The sequence below is a fragment of the Temnothorax nylanderi genome, unplaced genomic scaffold, assembly GCF_030848795.1.
Source record: "Temnothorax nylanderi isolate EJ_2023f unplaced genomic scaffold, tnyl_v1.0 TNYL_tig0778_pilon, whole genome shotgun sequence".
In the NCBI taxonomy this organism is placed as follows: domain Eukaryota; kingdom Metazoa; phylum Arthropoda; class Insecta; order Hymenoptera; family Formicidae; genus Temnothorax; species Temnothorax nylanderi.
This window is the reverse complement of record NW_027249840.1, coordinates 1-17,385: the sequence shown is the minus strand read 5'-3', so window position 1 is coordinate 17,385 and position 17,385 is coordinate 1. Positions and strand designations below refer to the sequence as shown.

The 17,385-nt window shown below is 33.1% G+C and overlaps 1 protein-coding gene and 1 long non-coding RNA gene across 4 annotated transcripts in view; one reads left to right on the top strand and one right to left on the bottom strand.

The window, feature by feature from the left end:
- Positions 1 to 13,258, bottom strand: part of LOC139785315 (xanthine dehydrogenase-like) — a 63,738-nt gene extending 50,480 nt beyond the window's left edge. The window contains exons 1-2 of one of the 3 annotated variants that reach the window (XM_071724485.1): positions 12,497 to 13,258; positions 337 to 394 (exon numbers count right to left, since the gene is read on the bottom strand). In XM_071724485.1, coding sequence (XP_071580586.1) covers positions 337 to 394; positions 12,497 to 12,637 — 199 coding nt within the window. In that variant the 5' untranslated portion in view covers positions 12,638 to 13,258. The remainder of the gene's footprint in view (positions 1 to 336; positions 395 to 12,496) is intronic. The other 2 variants (XM_071724486.1, XM_071724487.1) reach the window with 2 other exon arrangements.
- LOC139785316 (uncharacterized) lies at positions 972 to 2,148 on the top strand. The gene is made up of 3 exons (XR_011721892.1): positions 972 to 1,316; positions 1,492 to 1,735; positions 1,822 to 2,148. It is a non-coding gene; the product is annotated as an uncharacterized lncRNA (long non-coding RNA).
- Positions 13,259 to 17,385: the final 4,127 nt, after the last annotated feature.

Below are 17,385 nucleotides of genomic sequence, written 5' to 3'. Positions count from 1 at the left end.
CCAGGGAGCACAACTCAAAAATTTTTAATGTCTATATATTATAGATATATCATATATATAAAAGTATCTGACGTTTGTCCTGTCTGTCATAAACTGTTATATTTTTCAGTTACATTTGTTCATAACTTTTTAACAAACAACGAGCAACGGCTAAAACCTTCTGAAGGTTACTCAGGAGGATGACCTTGACAACATATGTCAAGGTCAAGATCATTGGGGCTGGGTCCGTTATTATGCACTTTTACCCAAATACATGTATCTATGTATATAGTTATATATAACAAATTTTTTATAATAAATTGAATAAATTGAATTGGTGAATTTGTAAAAGGATACGTTTGTTGCGAAGATACCATAGAAGAGTCCATTGTGGCTCTACATTCTTATCTGATACCTAAATCACGAGATATATAATGTATAATAACATATGCAATAACACTGTTCAACAAAAAAATGATTTTTTTTCGAGCATAAGAATGAGAATAATTATTTTTTGTAGTTTTTTTGTGTTGAATATGATCCCGTTTATAAAATTATTGCATCAAATAATGTTTTTTATATAGAAACTCGAAAATTTTATTTTGACCATTTTTCCAAAAAATCGCTCTTTAGCAGCTTGAAGGCCATGCTGCTGATTACGAATATCATAGTTAAAGTGCGATTTTCTCAATATTTTGGCCGTAATATGGATTTTACGATTCTAGTAATAAATGTCTCCTGCCGACCCTTAATATAATGTTATCATTAGAACTCGAATTCCGTCAATACTCGATTTAACTAGTCAAAACTAGTTTTATCAAAGACCTTTCGTCAGTAATATTAACTGGTCAATTCTAGAAATAATCAAATGTATTTGACAATACCGGTATTCCCTAAAAATTTTCAGTTAATACCCGTTCTGACGAGTTAAAATCAGTTTTAACGGAGCACACTCACCGTTAAAACACGTTTTTAGGTAAAATTAGTTGTAACTAGAGAAAAGTAATAATAAACTTCTGCTTTAACAAAGCGAGTGGAAAAGTGTATGCCTGGATCACTGATATATATATATATATATATATATATATATATATATATATATATATATATAATGGATTGCCGATAGGCCCTTGGCGATGTACCCAATTGAAGGTTCGCCATTTTACACGTCCGAAGTACGCGCATGCGTGGTGGACTGGTGGTCTGTCGGGTGCGTACGGGTGCTCGTAGGTGCGTAGGTGCATAAAAACACTTATTGAATAATTGTTTTAAGAAATGGTGAGATGTTGCTTTTGCCAAAGCGTCCAAAAAAAGGATGTGGACGAACATATCATAAAGTAAGTATAAATTGAATAATCTATACACAACATTTATGAAATTTGACAACTACAGGTTATGTTTTTGGGTTTGTCAATTAATTATTTTCACATTTTATAGAATAGATTGCTAAAGAAAACTAGTTATTGAAATATTTAACATTTTGTTCTATTCTATATGATCCATCTTTTACAGGTTTCCTTTAGCAGATATATTTCTACTAAAATAATGGGTTAACAATGTACTCTTAAAGCATTGGAAACCTAGTAAAGAAAGCTTATTGTGTTCAGATCACTTTACTGAGGACTGTTTTTGACAGATCTGATTTTAGAGTACGCTTAAAGCGTAATAGTGTTCTAACTCGTTTCGAAGATCCCTCGTCATCCTGTGTAATATGCAAGCGCAAGCGTTCGCATCAATCTCCTTACTCATTCTTCAGGTATATTCTCCAAATGTTGTATTATTTGACATTAGTTCTAGAGTTTTGCATTTTATTTACATTTATTCGATATTTATTCTATATAGATTTCCCTTGGAAAAACCAGAACTCCTCAATAAATGGTTGGGGAATATGAATATGCTATTGCGAGTTGCCAGAACTACTGAGTGGTTTTTCACAGAATGCTATTGCTTACATATGTGGCTATGTAGTTCGTAAGGTTTGGACGAGAATTAAATGTGAAACATGTCGTGGAGCTCTTATGTGTTGTGATATTGAACCTAGTCTTAAGAACTAATTATTCAGATGATGCTACAAAGTATTTATCGCATAAAAATGCTTTGAGATTAATTGTGACTAAAAGCAGGGGTAATTTGATACCTCCATTGTTAGGCGTATATACACTAGCTTTAGCGACAGAGAAGTTGTTCAGAAGGGCAATAAATTGCAATAGAGGTAAAGTTCCAACTGAGCCTCAATTTGGTGCTATGTTATGCTCAAAGATATTGAGAGAATTGTTATCAGATTCTAGGAGTAATCTTTTTCCTGATTTAAATACTCATATATTTGATGATACGACTAAAAAACTCTCTGGACATGTATTTTTATTTTCAAAGTTAATTATCAAAGAATATTTAGAAATAAGAATGAATGCTTTAGCTAAGATATGTACTAGTCGTCAAACTGGTCGCAATGTTAGACATTATAAGAATCGAGAAATGGTCTGGTTGCACATATAAGGAACGTTGCATAACTTAAACTTTTATATATATATATAAAAGTTCAAGTTATGCATATATATATAAAGAAACCTTGTATCATTTGCTTTTCTTCTATTTTTATATGTTATCCAGAATTTATGTCTGTTTTAGAAATAAAAAGAGTTCTTATATATTCTTCTTTCCAAAATTTTATATCTTTCTTTGCATGCAATCACCTTTCACTCTTCACAAATTACACAGGCACACAAAAAAAAAGTGGTCTGTACCAAAGACTAGACCCATCATTTCTTATGTATTTTGACGTGCTGAATCCAAATCCGGGGTCAAAATTGACCCCCACCACGCCAATTTTTTTTAAATCGCGAAAAACCACCATTGAAAACGGAAAATCCCAATATAAGGTGGGTCAGCGTTAGGTATAAATGTGGCAACCAACTGTAAGACCCAATCTATATGTACTTTGATGTCCTGAATCCGATTCTCGGGCCAGCATTACTGTACCACCCCCCACTTTCTTTTTAATCATGAAAAACCACCCTTTAAAACGGAAAATCCCGCTGTAAGGTGGATCAGCGTCAGGTACAAATGTAACAACCGACGTTACGGCCGAGTTGGACGTACCGAGACCTGGTTTTGTGGAGGACCGCAGCTCTGCCCCCTGGGGGCCGAGTTGGACGCCTGCCTTCGCATCCTATCCCGACCGATTTTAAATAGATATACCTACCGTTATTTGATTTCTACCGAGAGATCACTTAGTTTTAGTTTTGAAGAGGAAAAGAGTTTCTTTTACTCCTTTCTCCTTTTATAACGAACTCTTTTTTCTTCTCTCTAGCTCTGCTATCCCATAAACATAAGAAACATGGAAATTTTGTAAATCCTGACTGCTGTCCAAGAATCATGGATGAAATCTTAAGAACTGCTATAAAGATGAAGATTGGAGACTATTTATTGACTCTTCAAAGCGAAGCCTTAAAGGTGTTCTTCTCCACAATGGAAACACTTTTGCATCTATTCCAATAGCCCACTCAACGAAGCTGAAAGAAACATACGCGAATTTACGAATAGTATTGGAGAAAATAAAGTACTCAGAACATCAATGGAAAGTTTGCGGTGATCTTAAGATTTCATCCATGATTCTTGGACAGCAGTCAGGATTTACAAAATTTCCATGTTTCTTATGTTTATGGGATAGCAGAGCTAGAGAGAGGCATTATACACAGAAAGAATGGCCAGAGAGAACAGATTTCTATCCAGGGGAGAAGAACATCCTACGCGAACCTTTAGTTGATCCATCAAATATTCTGCTTCCACCTCTCCACATAAAACTTGGTCTCATGAAACAGTTCGTCAAAGCTTTGGACAAAGAAAGCGCCTGTTTTGAATATTTACAAGAGAAGTTTCCTCAAATAAGCGATGCTAAACTAAAAGAAGGTATTTTTGATGGACCTCAAATTCGTACCTTGTTTAACGATGAAAAATTTATCACAAAAATGACTGAGCATCAAAAAGCAGCATGGCTCAGTTTCAAGAAAGTAGCTCAGAATTTCTTAGGGAATCAGAAAAGTGAGGATTACCAGAATATAGTTGAGGAAATGTTAGAAAATTACAACCGTTTGGGCTGCTTGATGAACTTAAAATTGCATTTTCTACACTCTCATCTTGATTACTTTCCCGAAAACCTGGGAGATTTCAGCGAAGAACAAGGTGAAAGGTTTCATCAAGATATGAAAGAAATGGAGCGTCGCTATCAAGGAAGGTGGGATGTTAATATGATGGCAGATTTTTGTTGGATGCTTAAAAGAGAAACCCAGCTTAAAAGTCGAAAGAGACAAAGAGATCCTCTACATAGATCGTTCGAAGAAAAAAGAGTTCGTTATAAAAGGAGAAAGGAGTAAAAGAAACTCTTTTCCTCTTCAAAACTAAAACTAAGTGATCTCTCGGTAGAAATCAAATAACGGTAGGTATATCTATTTAAAATCGGTCGGGATAGGATGCGAAGGCAGGCGTCCAACTCGGCCCCCAGGGGGCAGAGCTGCGGTCCTCCACAAAACCAGGTCTCGGTACGTCCAACTCGGCCGTAACGTCGGTTGTTACATTTGTACCTGACGCTGATCCACCTTACAGCGGGATTTTCCGTTTTAAAGGGTGGTTTTTCATGATTAAAAAGAAAGTGGGGGGTGGTACAGTAATGCTGGCCCGAGAATCGGATTCAGGACATCAAAGTACATATAGATTGGGTCTTACAGTTGGTTGCCACATTTATACCTAACGCTGACCCACCTTATATTGGGATTTTCCGTTTTCAATGGTGGTTTTTCGCGATTTAAAAAAAATTGGCGTGGTGGGGGTCAATTTTGACCCCGGATTTGGATTCAGCACGTCAAAATACATAAGAAATGATGGGTCTAGTCTTTGGTACAAACCACTTTTTTTTTGTGTGCCTGTGTTATTTACACATTGATATAAAAAAGAATGAAACTTACAATTGATTCATTTCTCAGGTGACTGTCATTCTTCAACCTCCTCTGAGGACTATACAATTTAGGCTGCACAAAGTGATGACATCATCTTATAGTAAAACCATAATTTTGATTGTTTAAACGTTGAGGTAATTTTTTAAAAATTAATCTAATATAGGTGAACGACAATGGAATACCTCGAATCACGAAAAGTTGATTATAATATCGCAATTACAATGTATAATAGGAATCTTTGTTTTGAAAAAAAAAACTGAATAAAGAATTATTGTCTTATTAAACAAAATCTTGTAATATTTGGGGTATTTTATAATTTGTTTCATCGATAATGCTAATTTTTTTAATTAATGCAAAAACGTTACATAAACGTAAGTTTCAGTCAAACTCATTTGAATTTCCCACTCGGAGGCAAATTGCCGGGTAAGATGGCGGCCGTCCATTTGGGGACGCTATTGAGTCCTACCGACAAAGGCGGTCGGCAATCCATGTATGTATGTATATATATCAGTGGCCTGGATGCAGTAGGTTCTGATCCCCTGCGAGGGCACCACCTTAAAAAAAAAACTAATCTAACCCAACCCAATTGTTGTGTAGGTGGATCACACGTGTATGATCACACATACACTTTTCCACCAACACAACAATTGTGTTGGGTTAGGTTAGTTTTTTGGCGGTAGAGCCCTCCGCAGGGGGGCGGAACCCACTGCAGCCACACATATACTTTTCCACCCACTTTGTTAAAACAGTAATAGTTGATCCACCCACACAACATTCTTTCGTTTGTTTTGTAGCAAATTGTTTTATTAATAACTTTTTAATAAACAACGAGCTTCTTCTTCTTCTTATATTTGCATTGGCTCCTGCCTCTAGTACGAGGACAATATGGCCAGCATTTACCCCTGTTTGCGTAAAAGTCTGAATGACTGTTAGCGTGGCAAAGTCTAAATGGAAATCACTAAAAAACTGAGTGAGAATCAATGCAGACAGTATCAGTCGCAATACTTAAAAAATTTTCGTTCCGGACAAAACACGTCCGAACAGGTCCGCGCACGTTGAGCGAATAATAAACAACGAGCGACGGGAAAGATCAATGACCTTGAAGGTCAAGATCAACATCAAGCTCAAAAGTCATTTAGAGTTGACTGTGTAAAGGGAAATATTTACAAAAAAAAACTAATCTAAGGCTGATATTTCATGTGTCGTGCAAAAAATTTTTTAAGTATGTTAATTGGCTGCAGGATAGTGAAATTCTCGAATTTCTAGGAATCCTCTATCTTGTAGCCAATCATTACGCTTGTCGTACGACACATAATATCAACCTAAGGACCATTCTACAATACATCGTAAACGATGGCAACTGCTAGTTGAAAAGTGTTAAGCGGGGAGCACACACTTCTGCACAACGCATAATGCGTAAGCATAAGAAAATTGATTGGTCCATATACATATGCATATAAGGAAATAGACCAATCAATTTTCTTATGCTTATGCATTATGCGTTATGCAAAAGTCTGTGTTTTCCGCTTTATTTCCATGTTGCGCTTGTCAATTGCGGTTGTGAAAAGAGAGTTGGCGAACTTTTAACTTTTTTGGCGACAGTAAAGCGGGGAGCACAGACTTTTGCATAACGTATAATGCGTAAACATAAGAAAATTGATTGGTCCATATACATATGCATAAGGAAATAGACCAATCCATTTTCTTATGCTTACGCAATATGCGTTATGCAAAAGTCTGTGTTCTCCGCTTCACTGGCAATCGGCAATCAGAAATAACACTTTTCAACTGGCAGTTACCATCGTTTGCGACGTATTGTAGAACCGGCTTAAGTCCAACCCTATTTCTAAAAACTTGAAATTAAAATTTGGTTGAAATAGGCTTGGAGTTAGATTAGTTTTTTATCCGGGGGTGAGAGGGGATTTTACTATGCCAACCAAAATTGTGTTTCAAGTCTGACGATTTGTCGGCGCGCAGTTTACTATGGTTAGAATAATATTTGTCTATTAAAAATAATTCAACACAAACATCCTGTTACGGCTTTTCTTGCCCTATTCTTCATACTGAATTTTAATCATCGGAGCCATTTAAAAATTATATAATTAAAATCGTTAATCTTTTATCATTTTAAAGAGGTGAATTTTTTAAGTAGGCAAGTTAAGCGTAGACAGATGGCCCCATATGCGGGGCTAACTATCCACATAATAAAAAACACATTATTTATATTAATTTTTATACTTATTTTATAATATTGTTTATTATTAATATATCAATATATAATATTGAAAAAACTGCCTAGTCGTTGGAGTTAGAGCAGTAGTAGGTACTTTGTGAAGATTTTTTGACAGGATTCCTGCGTAGGTACTAACTTTTCTTTACATACGGTAGCATCAAACTGATTTTGAGTCCGTTGCAAAATCAATGTGATGAAGTTTCTTTTATCCCCTCAATTCTTTAATCTTTTTTTGTATATGGGGCCTTTATTTTATCCTCAGCAGCGTTTGAAATAGAAAAATATTTAATAATTTAAGACAAACTCATATATTTAACTTGACGTGTATTTTTAAAATAAAAATTTGGTGACGATTCTTGAATCGCAGGATCAAGTAACTGCTCGTAGGTCACTTTTTTTACAGTAGCGAGTGAGAGTCCGAAGATTTATTCCAAAGCGCTGTTTTTGCAAAAACAAAAAATTCTCGCTCGATTTTTATTCTTTTAATCGCTCTAAGTATAATTTTATTGGGTATGTCTACCTTATCCGTTTTAAGGGGATCCTGGAGTGACGGCCGAACTCCGACGGGAAAGCGCCCTCATCTAAGCGGAATTAAAAGTATCGATAATTTTGATCATTCTGTACTTATCCAACGAGATATCCTACGATATCTGTCCTTGTCAGATTGCAACGCCATGTACACTGCGTGTGTGTACATGCATAAAATCTGCAATCAGTGAAAATCTTTCTTGTTAGGCTTTTAATCTTAGTTTCAATGGTTCAACGTTGTTCTTTGATCTAGTCCGATTAGTGGGGTACTTTCGATTTGTACACGTAAGCTATATAATTCGTATATTAAACGAAAGTTTCCATGAAGTGATAGCTCTAGGCACAAAAGGTTAAGTACACCAAGTAGTATCAAATATAATTTTGCTTCCTCATAGAGGAAGCTTTGTGATGGTTTGTGATGGACGAAAAATTTTTTTTCGAGATTTTGATGAAAATAGGTTTAGAATGTTCCAAAATGTCGAAAAATCATATTAGTAAAAAATGTCCGGAAGTATGTATGTATGTGTGTGTGTGTGTACGGATTTTTTGTACACGCATCTACTTCTACAATTTTTTAGATACCGGGATGCATTTTTTTTTAATCGATAGAGTATCATAGAAAGTATGTCCTCCTCAAATTTTATTAAGATCGGTCAACCGGTATAGATTTTAGGGGAATTTTTTTTTAGAAAAGTGTGTTTTACGCTATAGCCTTCTTAATATTTGAGATACCGTTTTATTTCTAATTCTACTATATTTTTCAGTTTTTTCTACCCCTATTTCATATATAATTAATTAAGATTTGGTTAATTAGTTCTGGAGTTACAGACGTTTGAAATTTCGGAGAATTCGTACCGTCGTCTGTATGTATGTATGACCGCGAACTACTCATTCGTTAGTGGACCGAATTTTTACCAAAAGTATATGAAGTAGGGGTAGAATTTCTCGAGGAGTGTCATAAAGTGTATAGTTTTTCGTTACCGATTTTCTGGAAACCTGAGGAAGTTTCTCACAACTCTTCCTCTATGAGGAAGCCAAAACAAATAAATACAAATAATTATACATCAAATAAAATAAAAGCTTACTCATAGAGGAAGCTTTGTGAGCGAAGGTTTCTACTTGCACATTTAAAAAATATAAAGAAGCAATGTGCAGGTTTCTACTTGCACACTTAAAAACTATGAGGAAGCAAAGTGCAAGTTTCTACTTGCACATTTAAAAACTATGAGGAAGCAATGTGCAGGTTTCTACTTGCACACTTAAAAACTATGAGGAAGCAATGTGCAAGTTTCTACTTGCACACTTAAAAACTATGAGAAAGCAAAGTGCAGGTTTCTACTTTTTTTCAATTCTCTTAAGTTTTTAGTCTTAGTCTTCAATTTACCACTCCACCCATCATTTCTGTACGTACTTTAAACGTGTTAAAGGAATTTTAAATCTGTAAAGCCAATTCGAAGAAAATCGTACACCTATAATAAATATCGATAATTGCCGTCGCTCCAGGATCCCCTTAAGGAAAGTCTTTCTTTTGTAGTTACCACCATTATCTATATATTTATAAAAGAACAATCCATCATTGAAGTGTAAACACATTGACCCATCAAAAATAAGACAGATAGCCCCGACCACGTTTTTCAGTCTTTAACATGTTGCATGTTGTGAATTTTAGATTATGTGGAATTAAGATTTGACGCTTCTCACACCTGATAACTATATATTAATTGATAATATTATGAATTGCCTATCTTAATTTCAGTTAAACTACTGTCGCACAGCAAATTTTTCGAAAAATCTGAATAATTGTTTTCGCATTTCTTTTAATGTATATAGAGTCTGCGAGAAGCATCGCAAGAAAACAAACGACTTTTAAATCTCTTACGTAGAGCATTTTTCAACTATTTCCCTATAAGCACGTAATATTATTTAATATTAAATAATATTCTAGGCGTAATCTTAGAACATTAAGGGGATGCTGGAGCCGCAGACGAACTCGATCAGCGTCGATAAAGAAGTGCTCACCGATTCTTACACATACATACAGAACGCAGGCGAACTCGATCAGCGTCGATAAAGAAGTGCTCACCGATTCTTACACATACCTACAGAGCGCCTGCTCTAGGGCTACCCGTTATACTGATCCGTATGTTTTTGGCTGAATTCGGGGAGACGCGTAACATGTGCATATGAAATTTTCAAACAGTTTTCTCTTATACTAAAGCTCGTAGCTCATTTCTGTAAGCGCAGGAATCTTCTTTATTGTATTTCCGAGACCGCTGCCAGGTTTTTGTATACGTACACAGTCTAAAACTTTTATGTGCAGCAAATGTTGTCATGAGTCGACCGCAGAATCGAAAATAAAACTGTAATTTTCTAATTTTTTTTCGTTTTTCATACGCAAATGGTGTCTGCGGTATTCGTTATCGTCCATACTTTAATTCTGGACAAAAAATTTTTAATTCGGTGAAATCAATCAAAAGATTAGTGTGTCTGAAAATTTCGCGGTAAAACAGAGCTGTCTCCAGCATCCCCTTAAATACAATATTCTAGTAATATTAGTAGATGGTTATATGTCCGCTCTTAATAATATTATATGAATATTATATAAAATAATATTATTTAATGATATAAAAATATTTTAAATTTTCGGAAATAAACTATCAAATAAATAAACTATTTTTAATTTAATAATTAAAAAATTTATAAATATTTAATAAATAATAGTTCTAAAATTAATGTTACGAATGGTTATAAATATTGTCTATTAATCAGTGTGCGGGGGATATGTGAGAACATGAAAAAAATTATAAATTTTATTATTTTTATTAAATAAAATCTTTGTTTATAATTTTGTATAAATATTTTAATATTATAATAATATCCAAGGAATGTTATATGAACGTTAATTTGTTGACCAGAATAATATTCTAAGAACTTTTTTATAATATTCCACTGATATTAAAATGATATACTAAAGGATATTATGTGAAGTGAACATATAACATCAACAGAATAATCCTATGATATTAGAAAATATTATATAATATTCTCGGAATATTATAATAATATTATTTTAATTTTTAATAATATTAATACAACATTCTAGGAATATTGTGTGCTTATAGGGTTGTTACAATGGTAGAGACTTCTGTCTCTTAAAACCTTAGATAGCAGTACTGTGGACACATAGCCCCCGTAGACAGATAGCCCCGGTTTCCCCTAAATCGGGTATTGACGGAATTCGGGTTCTAACGGTAACATATATATGTATAAGTCGCAACTCTTTGACGTAATAAACCCTATATATTAATCACAAATACATTTCTCAACAAAATTAAAAGGCCACTTAAAATAAGCGCTAAGAAGCACCATTTAACGTCATGTATCTTTGCAAAAAATTATCGCAGAATAATATTTGAAAAAGCCTTTTAAAGCCTCAACTTTTGAATGGTTCGAAGAAATTGAAATTGAAGAATCGCAAAATTGGAGAATAAACTTCAACTTTGATAATGTCCACGGGGAGAACAACATTAATATGCAAGGTTTACTTTAAATTAGCGCCATTTGTAGTAAAATCTTTGCAGAGAAACGAACTTCGTAAGCTTTTTCAAACATTGCTCTGCGATATAATTTTGGTAATTATTTACAAAAGGGACATCCTCCCCGATGACCTTGACCTTGACATATGTTATCAAGGTCACCCTCCTGAGTGACCTTTAGAAGATTTTAGCCGGCGGTCATTGTTCGTTAAAAAGTTATAAACAAAAAAAGTTTGAAAAATACAGCAGCTATTTTAAGTATTGGAAGGCATAAATGACTAATATATATGTCGAAATAGTTCACGCATACACTTTTCACGCGAGACGAGTTGTCACATTGGGTTCGTGGCGCGCTTTACAAGCTCGTTTATATATATACATAATGAAACATTATATATAGAGTGACGCGCTTTAAAAGTATTTAAGTGTTTAAACCGCGTCACTAACCTACATAGGTTAGATGACGCGCTTTAAAAGTATTTAAGTGTTTAAAGCGCGTCATCTATGTAGGTTAGTGACGCGCTTTAAACACTTAAATACTTTTAAAGCGCGTCATCTAACCTATGTAGGTTAGTGACGCGGTTTAAACACTTAAATACTTTTAAAGCGCGTCATCTAACCTATGTGGCACCTCGTTTCGCGTGGAAAGTGTATGCGTGAACTATTTCGACATATATATTAGTCATTTATGCCTTCCAATACTTAAAATAGCTGCCGTATTTTTCAAACTTTTTTTGTTTATAACTTTTTAACAAACAATGACCGCCGGCTAAAACCTTCTGAAGGTCACTCAGGAAGGTGACCTTGATAACATATGTCAAGGTCAAGGTCATCGGGGAGGATGTCCCTTTTGTAAATAATTACCATAATTTTTCGTAAAGATACGTAACATTGAATTTGATCCTTTTTAGCGCTGATTTTAAGTGGCTCTTTAATTTTGTTAAGAAGTGTGATTTCTTAATCATAATCGACACAACTTTCTTTTAAAGACTCATGAGAATATTGACAACATACTTAATTTTGATTGCAATAAAACTTCTCCAATACACCGCATATCATAGTTATAATATGCTAAAATGTATTAAAATATCCCCTTTTTGCAACTTTAATCACAAAAATTTCTTAAAATTGGTAAATGGGATAGTATTCAGTGTCTACGGGAAACAATTTATACGTTTGTTCCTGTGCATTTTTTGTTGAAGTGTAATATATCTAATATCACGAAATAAGTGTATAATATTACAGTATTGAATAAAAATGAATCGTACCTCCTTTCCATTTACGTAAAAGATAAGAATGTTCGATACTGATTTTTCTTGTGGTTCACTGTTTATATCTTCCTCATAAAATTCATTGTGACTTGTATTCCCATTGCACACAGACAGTTGTTTAATATGGTTCTTCTCCATTTTCAAATTGACACTGTTGTACTCCTTTAATACAGGTATCTGTTGTACAAATATATTGCAGCGTTCTTAATCTATAAAACAAAAATCGGCAGCAATTTGAGCGACCCAGCAATTTTGCCTCATTAATGCAAGCTGTAATCAACGACATAATCTTTGTACTACACATACATAATGCTATTAAGACTGCAATAAAAGTCATTGCTCTTTTCAGCTTGTAAGGAGCAAACAATGTATAATAATCACAATCACTATACTCGATGACAATTAAATGCCGGCCAAACACGTGTATTACGTACTCGATGATATTGAGTAAATACGCGTTTTTACTCAAAATAATGTGATTCTTTTCCTCCTTCAATCGGTTATCGCATTTACAAGTTTCGTTATCGTGTTCGTTATTTACGTTATCGTGAACATCATTTCGTGTTTATGATTGGCAGCGACTCAGCTCTTACTTATAGCAGTCTCTACCACGTTGAAGCCGGATTATAGCTGATTAAGTTGATGACTGTCAAAGAGCTGCTGTGCATTCAGCGTATATGTGTGTAATGTTACTCAGTACAATAGCAGTAGCAAAACGTATTGTGTTGGAATAACAAGTATAAAACTTCAGATTTTTAGTTTATGACATTATTTAATCAGACTCGACCACAGAGCCTCTTTGATCAATCGTCATCAGAATCGTCAATGAAATGTAGGCATGATATAAGTATCAGTATAAAATAGTATTAAAATTAATAATATATTAATAACTGTACAACAAATTTTCAAAAATTCGAAAATTTCTCAAGTTTTTTTTACTGGGGGTGATTCAGCTCATTCTCCTGAGTAACGTGACATACATGATTTACTACAGTTACCCTCATTTTTTTTATAATAGTTATATTTAAAGTTTTAGAATTCTATGAGGTTATAAAATAGAAAAAAATTGAAAAAATGAAAAATTCTGCTAAAAATATGTTTCATATCGTTGAAAAGGTATTTAAGAGTAAAATTTGAAAAAATATAAACGCAATTTTTTCGGGAAGATTTTTTTTACTGAACGAAAAGCTTAAATGTTTTTTATATAACATATCCAAAATTCTGGATTTAATGATTTGTAATGTTTTGCTTGCCGATTATATTAATCTTCTTCAGTTTCTCTGATTACGTTCCAGCAATAATCAGCCAACATACTTGTTATTGACTTTCCCATGAAACGTTTCTCTATTTTTTTGGATGTCTTGGTGAAAACGTTCATCATGTTCATCAGTCACAACTCCTAAGTTTTGTGAAAAGAAATTAAGATGTGAGTGCAGGAAATTTACTTTAGGAGACATCGCAACTTTTACAGTATGAAATGCATCTAATATTTTTTTTAACCATAATCTCATAATTTAGAAATCGGAAATTCCCAAAAAAAACTTTCATCATTTTTAAGGCTATTCTTGCGTTTTTTTTCGTCGTCGTTGAAAAACGGATCGAACTCGGTATTGATCATAAGTCTTCTTATTTTTGGACCGACAAAAATATCTATAATTTGTAGAAAAAATAAACAAATTAATCATAAAAACTACGGATATTACAAAAAAACTTCACACCATATCTTCCTAACTTAGCATCGCTCAAATGTTTGAAAATTTGTTTTAAATGTTTAAAAGCTTCACCCTCCTTATCAAATGCTTTAACAAAATTTTTTACTAATCCAAGTTTTATATGCAACAGGAGTAAAATAATTTTATTTTAGTTAAGGATGTACTGGAGGCACCGTCTCAACCAAGAGTATGCAGGAAATATTAAAAACACCGATATTAATTCTCCAGGGATCCAAAGACAAAAAAATGTATATACTTAAATAGTTACGGCAAATCTAATAAAATGTAAAAGACGTAGATTTAGTGACTGTAAATAACTCTTACTACTATTTTTTTCAAAAAAATTTCAAAACAAAACTTTTGTAAATCGTTTCAATTTTGTTGCTATATTTTTGTTCGTTGATAATCTACTTGTATGTTAAATATCATTATATTGAAAGCATTTTTTAATGTTTACACTTTTCTTCTATGAAACTCGGATATTCAAAAATTGATAACTTTTTATTTAAATTGTGAATCGATTTGAAATTTGGCCCCAAATTTTGAAAGAGAATACAGAATATGATATTAAATTTTCATCAACTTCGTAGCATTTCGACAAACTCTCCAGAACATCCTTAAAGTTAAAAGTTAAAAGAAGATATGGTATGTTTTTTTTTATAATATCCATGGTTTTTATGATTAATTTGTTTACTTTTTCTATAAATTACAGTATTTTCATCGATTTAGAAATAAGAAGACTTATGATCGACACCGACTTCAATCCGTTTTTCGACGAAAAAAGAGCATATAACAGCCTTAAAACCGATTATAACAAGTTTCCTTGGAAATTCTCGATTTCCAAATTATGAGATTATGGTTAAAGAAATGTTAGATTTCATACTGTAAAAGTTGCGATGTCTCTTAAAGTACATTTTCTGCACTCACATTTTAATTTCTTTCCACAAAACTTGAGAGCTGTGAGTGATGAACAGGTAAACGTTTTCAGACATCCAAAAAATAGAGAAACGTTTCATGGGGAAGTCAATAACAAGTATGTTGCAATGTTGGTTGATTACTGCTAGAATCTGATCAGAGAAACTGAAGATGAGTATAATCAGCAAGTAAAACGTACAAAACTTAAATCCAAAATTTTTGATAGTTATAGAGGACATTTATAAGCGTTTTATTCAATAAAAAAATTCCCTGAAAAAAATTGCGTTTATACTTTTTTCAAATTTTACTCTTAAATATCTTTTCAACGATATACCTATAAAATAGATTTTTAGCAGAATTTTTAAATTTTTTTCGATTTTTTTCTATCTTATAACATCATAAAATTTCAATTCATAACATTTCTTTAACCATAATCTTATAATTTGGAAATCGGGAATTCCCAAGAAAACTTATTATAATCGGTTTTAAAGCTGTTATATGCTTTTTTTTCGTCGAAAAACGGATTGAAACCGATGTCGATCATAAGTCTTCAATCAAGTATAACTCAAAGAAAATGAGAGTGACCTGAGCAAATCACGTATGTACGTCACGTTACTCAGGAGAATAAGCTGAATCACTCCCAGTTAAAAAAACTTGAGAAATTTTTGGACGTGTTGTACAGTGTAATATCTCTTAAATATCTTATATAAGAGTATATAATAATATACAGAATAAAATGAATATACAGAATAACCCATTTTTAATGCCTACCGCAAATATCTTTTGAACAATACATTTTAAAGAAAAATGTATTGTTCAAGAGATATTTGAGGTGGGCATTTAAAATGGGTCATCCTGTATATGGAGCATTCTGGCTGAAATTTTCACATTTTTACCCTAACCTACTGCAATAATTTTGACAATTTTTTTCCGAGAAGTATTCTGAAAAAGAGAAGACACGTATTTTTTGGTTTGGGCCTATGCTCAATATTTCCGACAATGTGATTTTTGTAAAAATTGAATTTTTCGGTAACTCTACTTTTTAAAACGTTAATATCTTGGAAATGTTCAATTCTATCGAAAAACAGTTCGGATAAAATTTGTTCAGTTAAAAATGAATTACATGATGTATATATTCTTTTTAATTTTTGGACAGTCTAAAGTTGTGTTATACGATATTAAAGAGGAAAAAATCGTTTTTCGTAAAGTTCGCCATTTTTAAAAATTAAAAACAAAATTTATAAAAATTTTATTAAAAATTACAAAATTTTTAAGACCTCTTGGAGCATGGAAAGATTTTTTTTCGAAAAGTTATATCTAATTGAAGTTTTTGTAATAACCCGAATTCAACATTACTCGGACTAAAATAGTCAAAATGCATCCATTAGTAGCAGATTAGTATTATATCTTGATATTATCCCAGATAGCAAAATGTTAGCAGAATGCGCGCAGATTGGCAGCAAATTTGATCAAAATCCCACACCAAAACCATAGCCATCTGTGTCCGCATTAAGCTCGTGTTCTGTCGACAGAGCCTGCTGACAGGCAATGTAAGCAGATTGCCAACAGAAACCGCGCAGAGCCTGCATACATAACCTGGCAGCAGATTGGCAGCAAAAACCGAGCAGCGCCTGCGCGCTCGACCTGAGAACAGATTGGCAGCAAAAACCGAGCAGACTTTGTCCATACCCATACAGCAAAAAATATTTTTTAGGAAAGATTAAAATAATTCACAAAATATTTTTTAAATGTTTCTATGTCCGCCAGATTATGTCAAAAAAAATCATTGCAGCAATTTTGGTTGAGCCTTGCGTTGTATTGCTGACAAAGATATGTCTCGCGGATGTCATGATTTTGCTTCGCAGGAAGCCTGCTTATATCAGCCCTCAACTGAAATTTACTTACGAGTTAGTCTTACCATTATGCGCCGCTTAGTGGCGTCGTTGCCAACTATCACGGAAAGATGCGCTACCATGCATCTTTTTTAATTAAGAATATTTCATAATATTTCAAAAATATTTGAAAGAAGATTATAAAGCCAATAATAAATAAATTTAAAATATTTTTTAAATATTTTGGAACGAGATTATAAAACAATAAATATGTAGATTTAAATTAATATTTCAAAAATATATTTCAAATATTTAAGAAAATATTGTCTGGGTAATAAAGAAGAACATTTTTATAAATATTTTTAAAAGATTCTTAAAATATTCTTAAAAATGTATACCACAGAAGGTTTTTAAATCATTTTTAAAT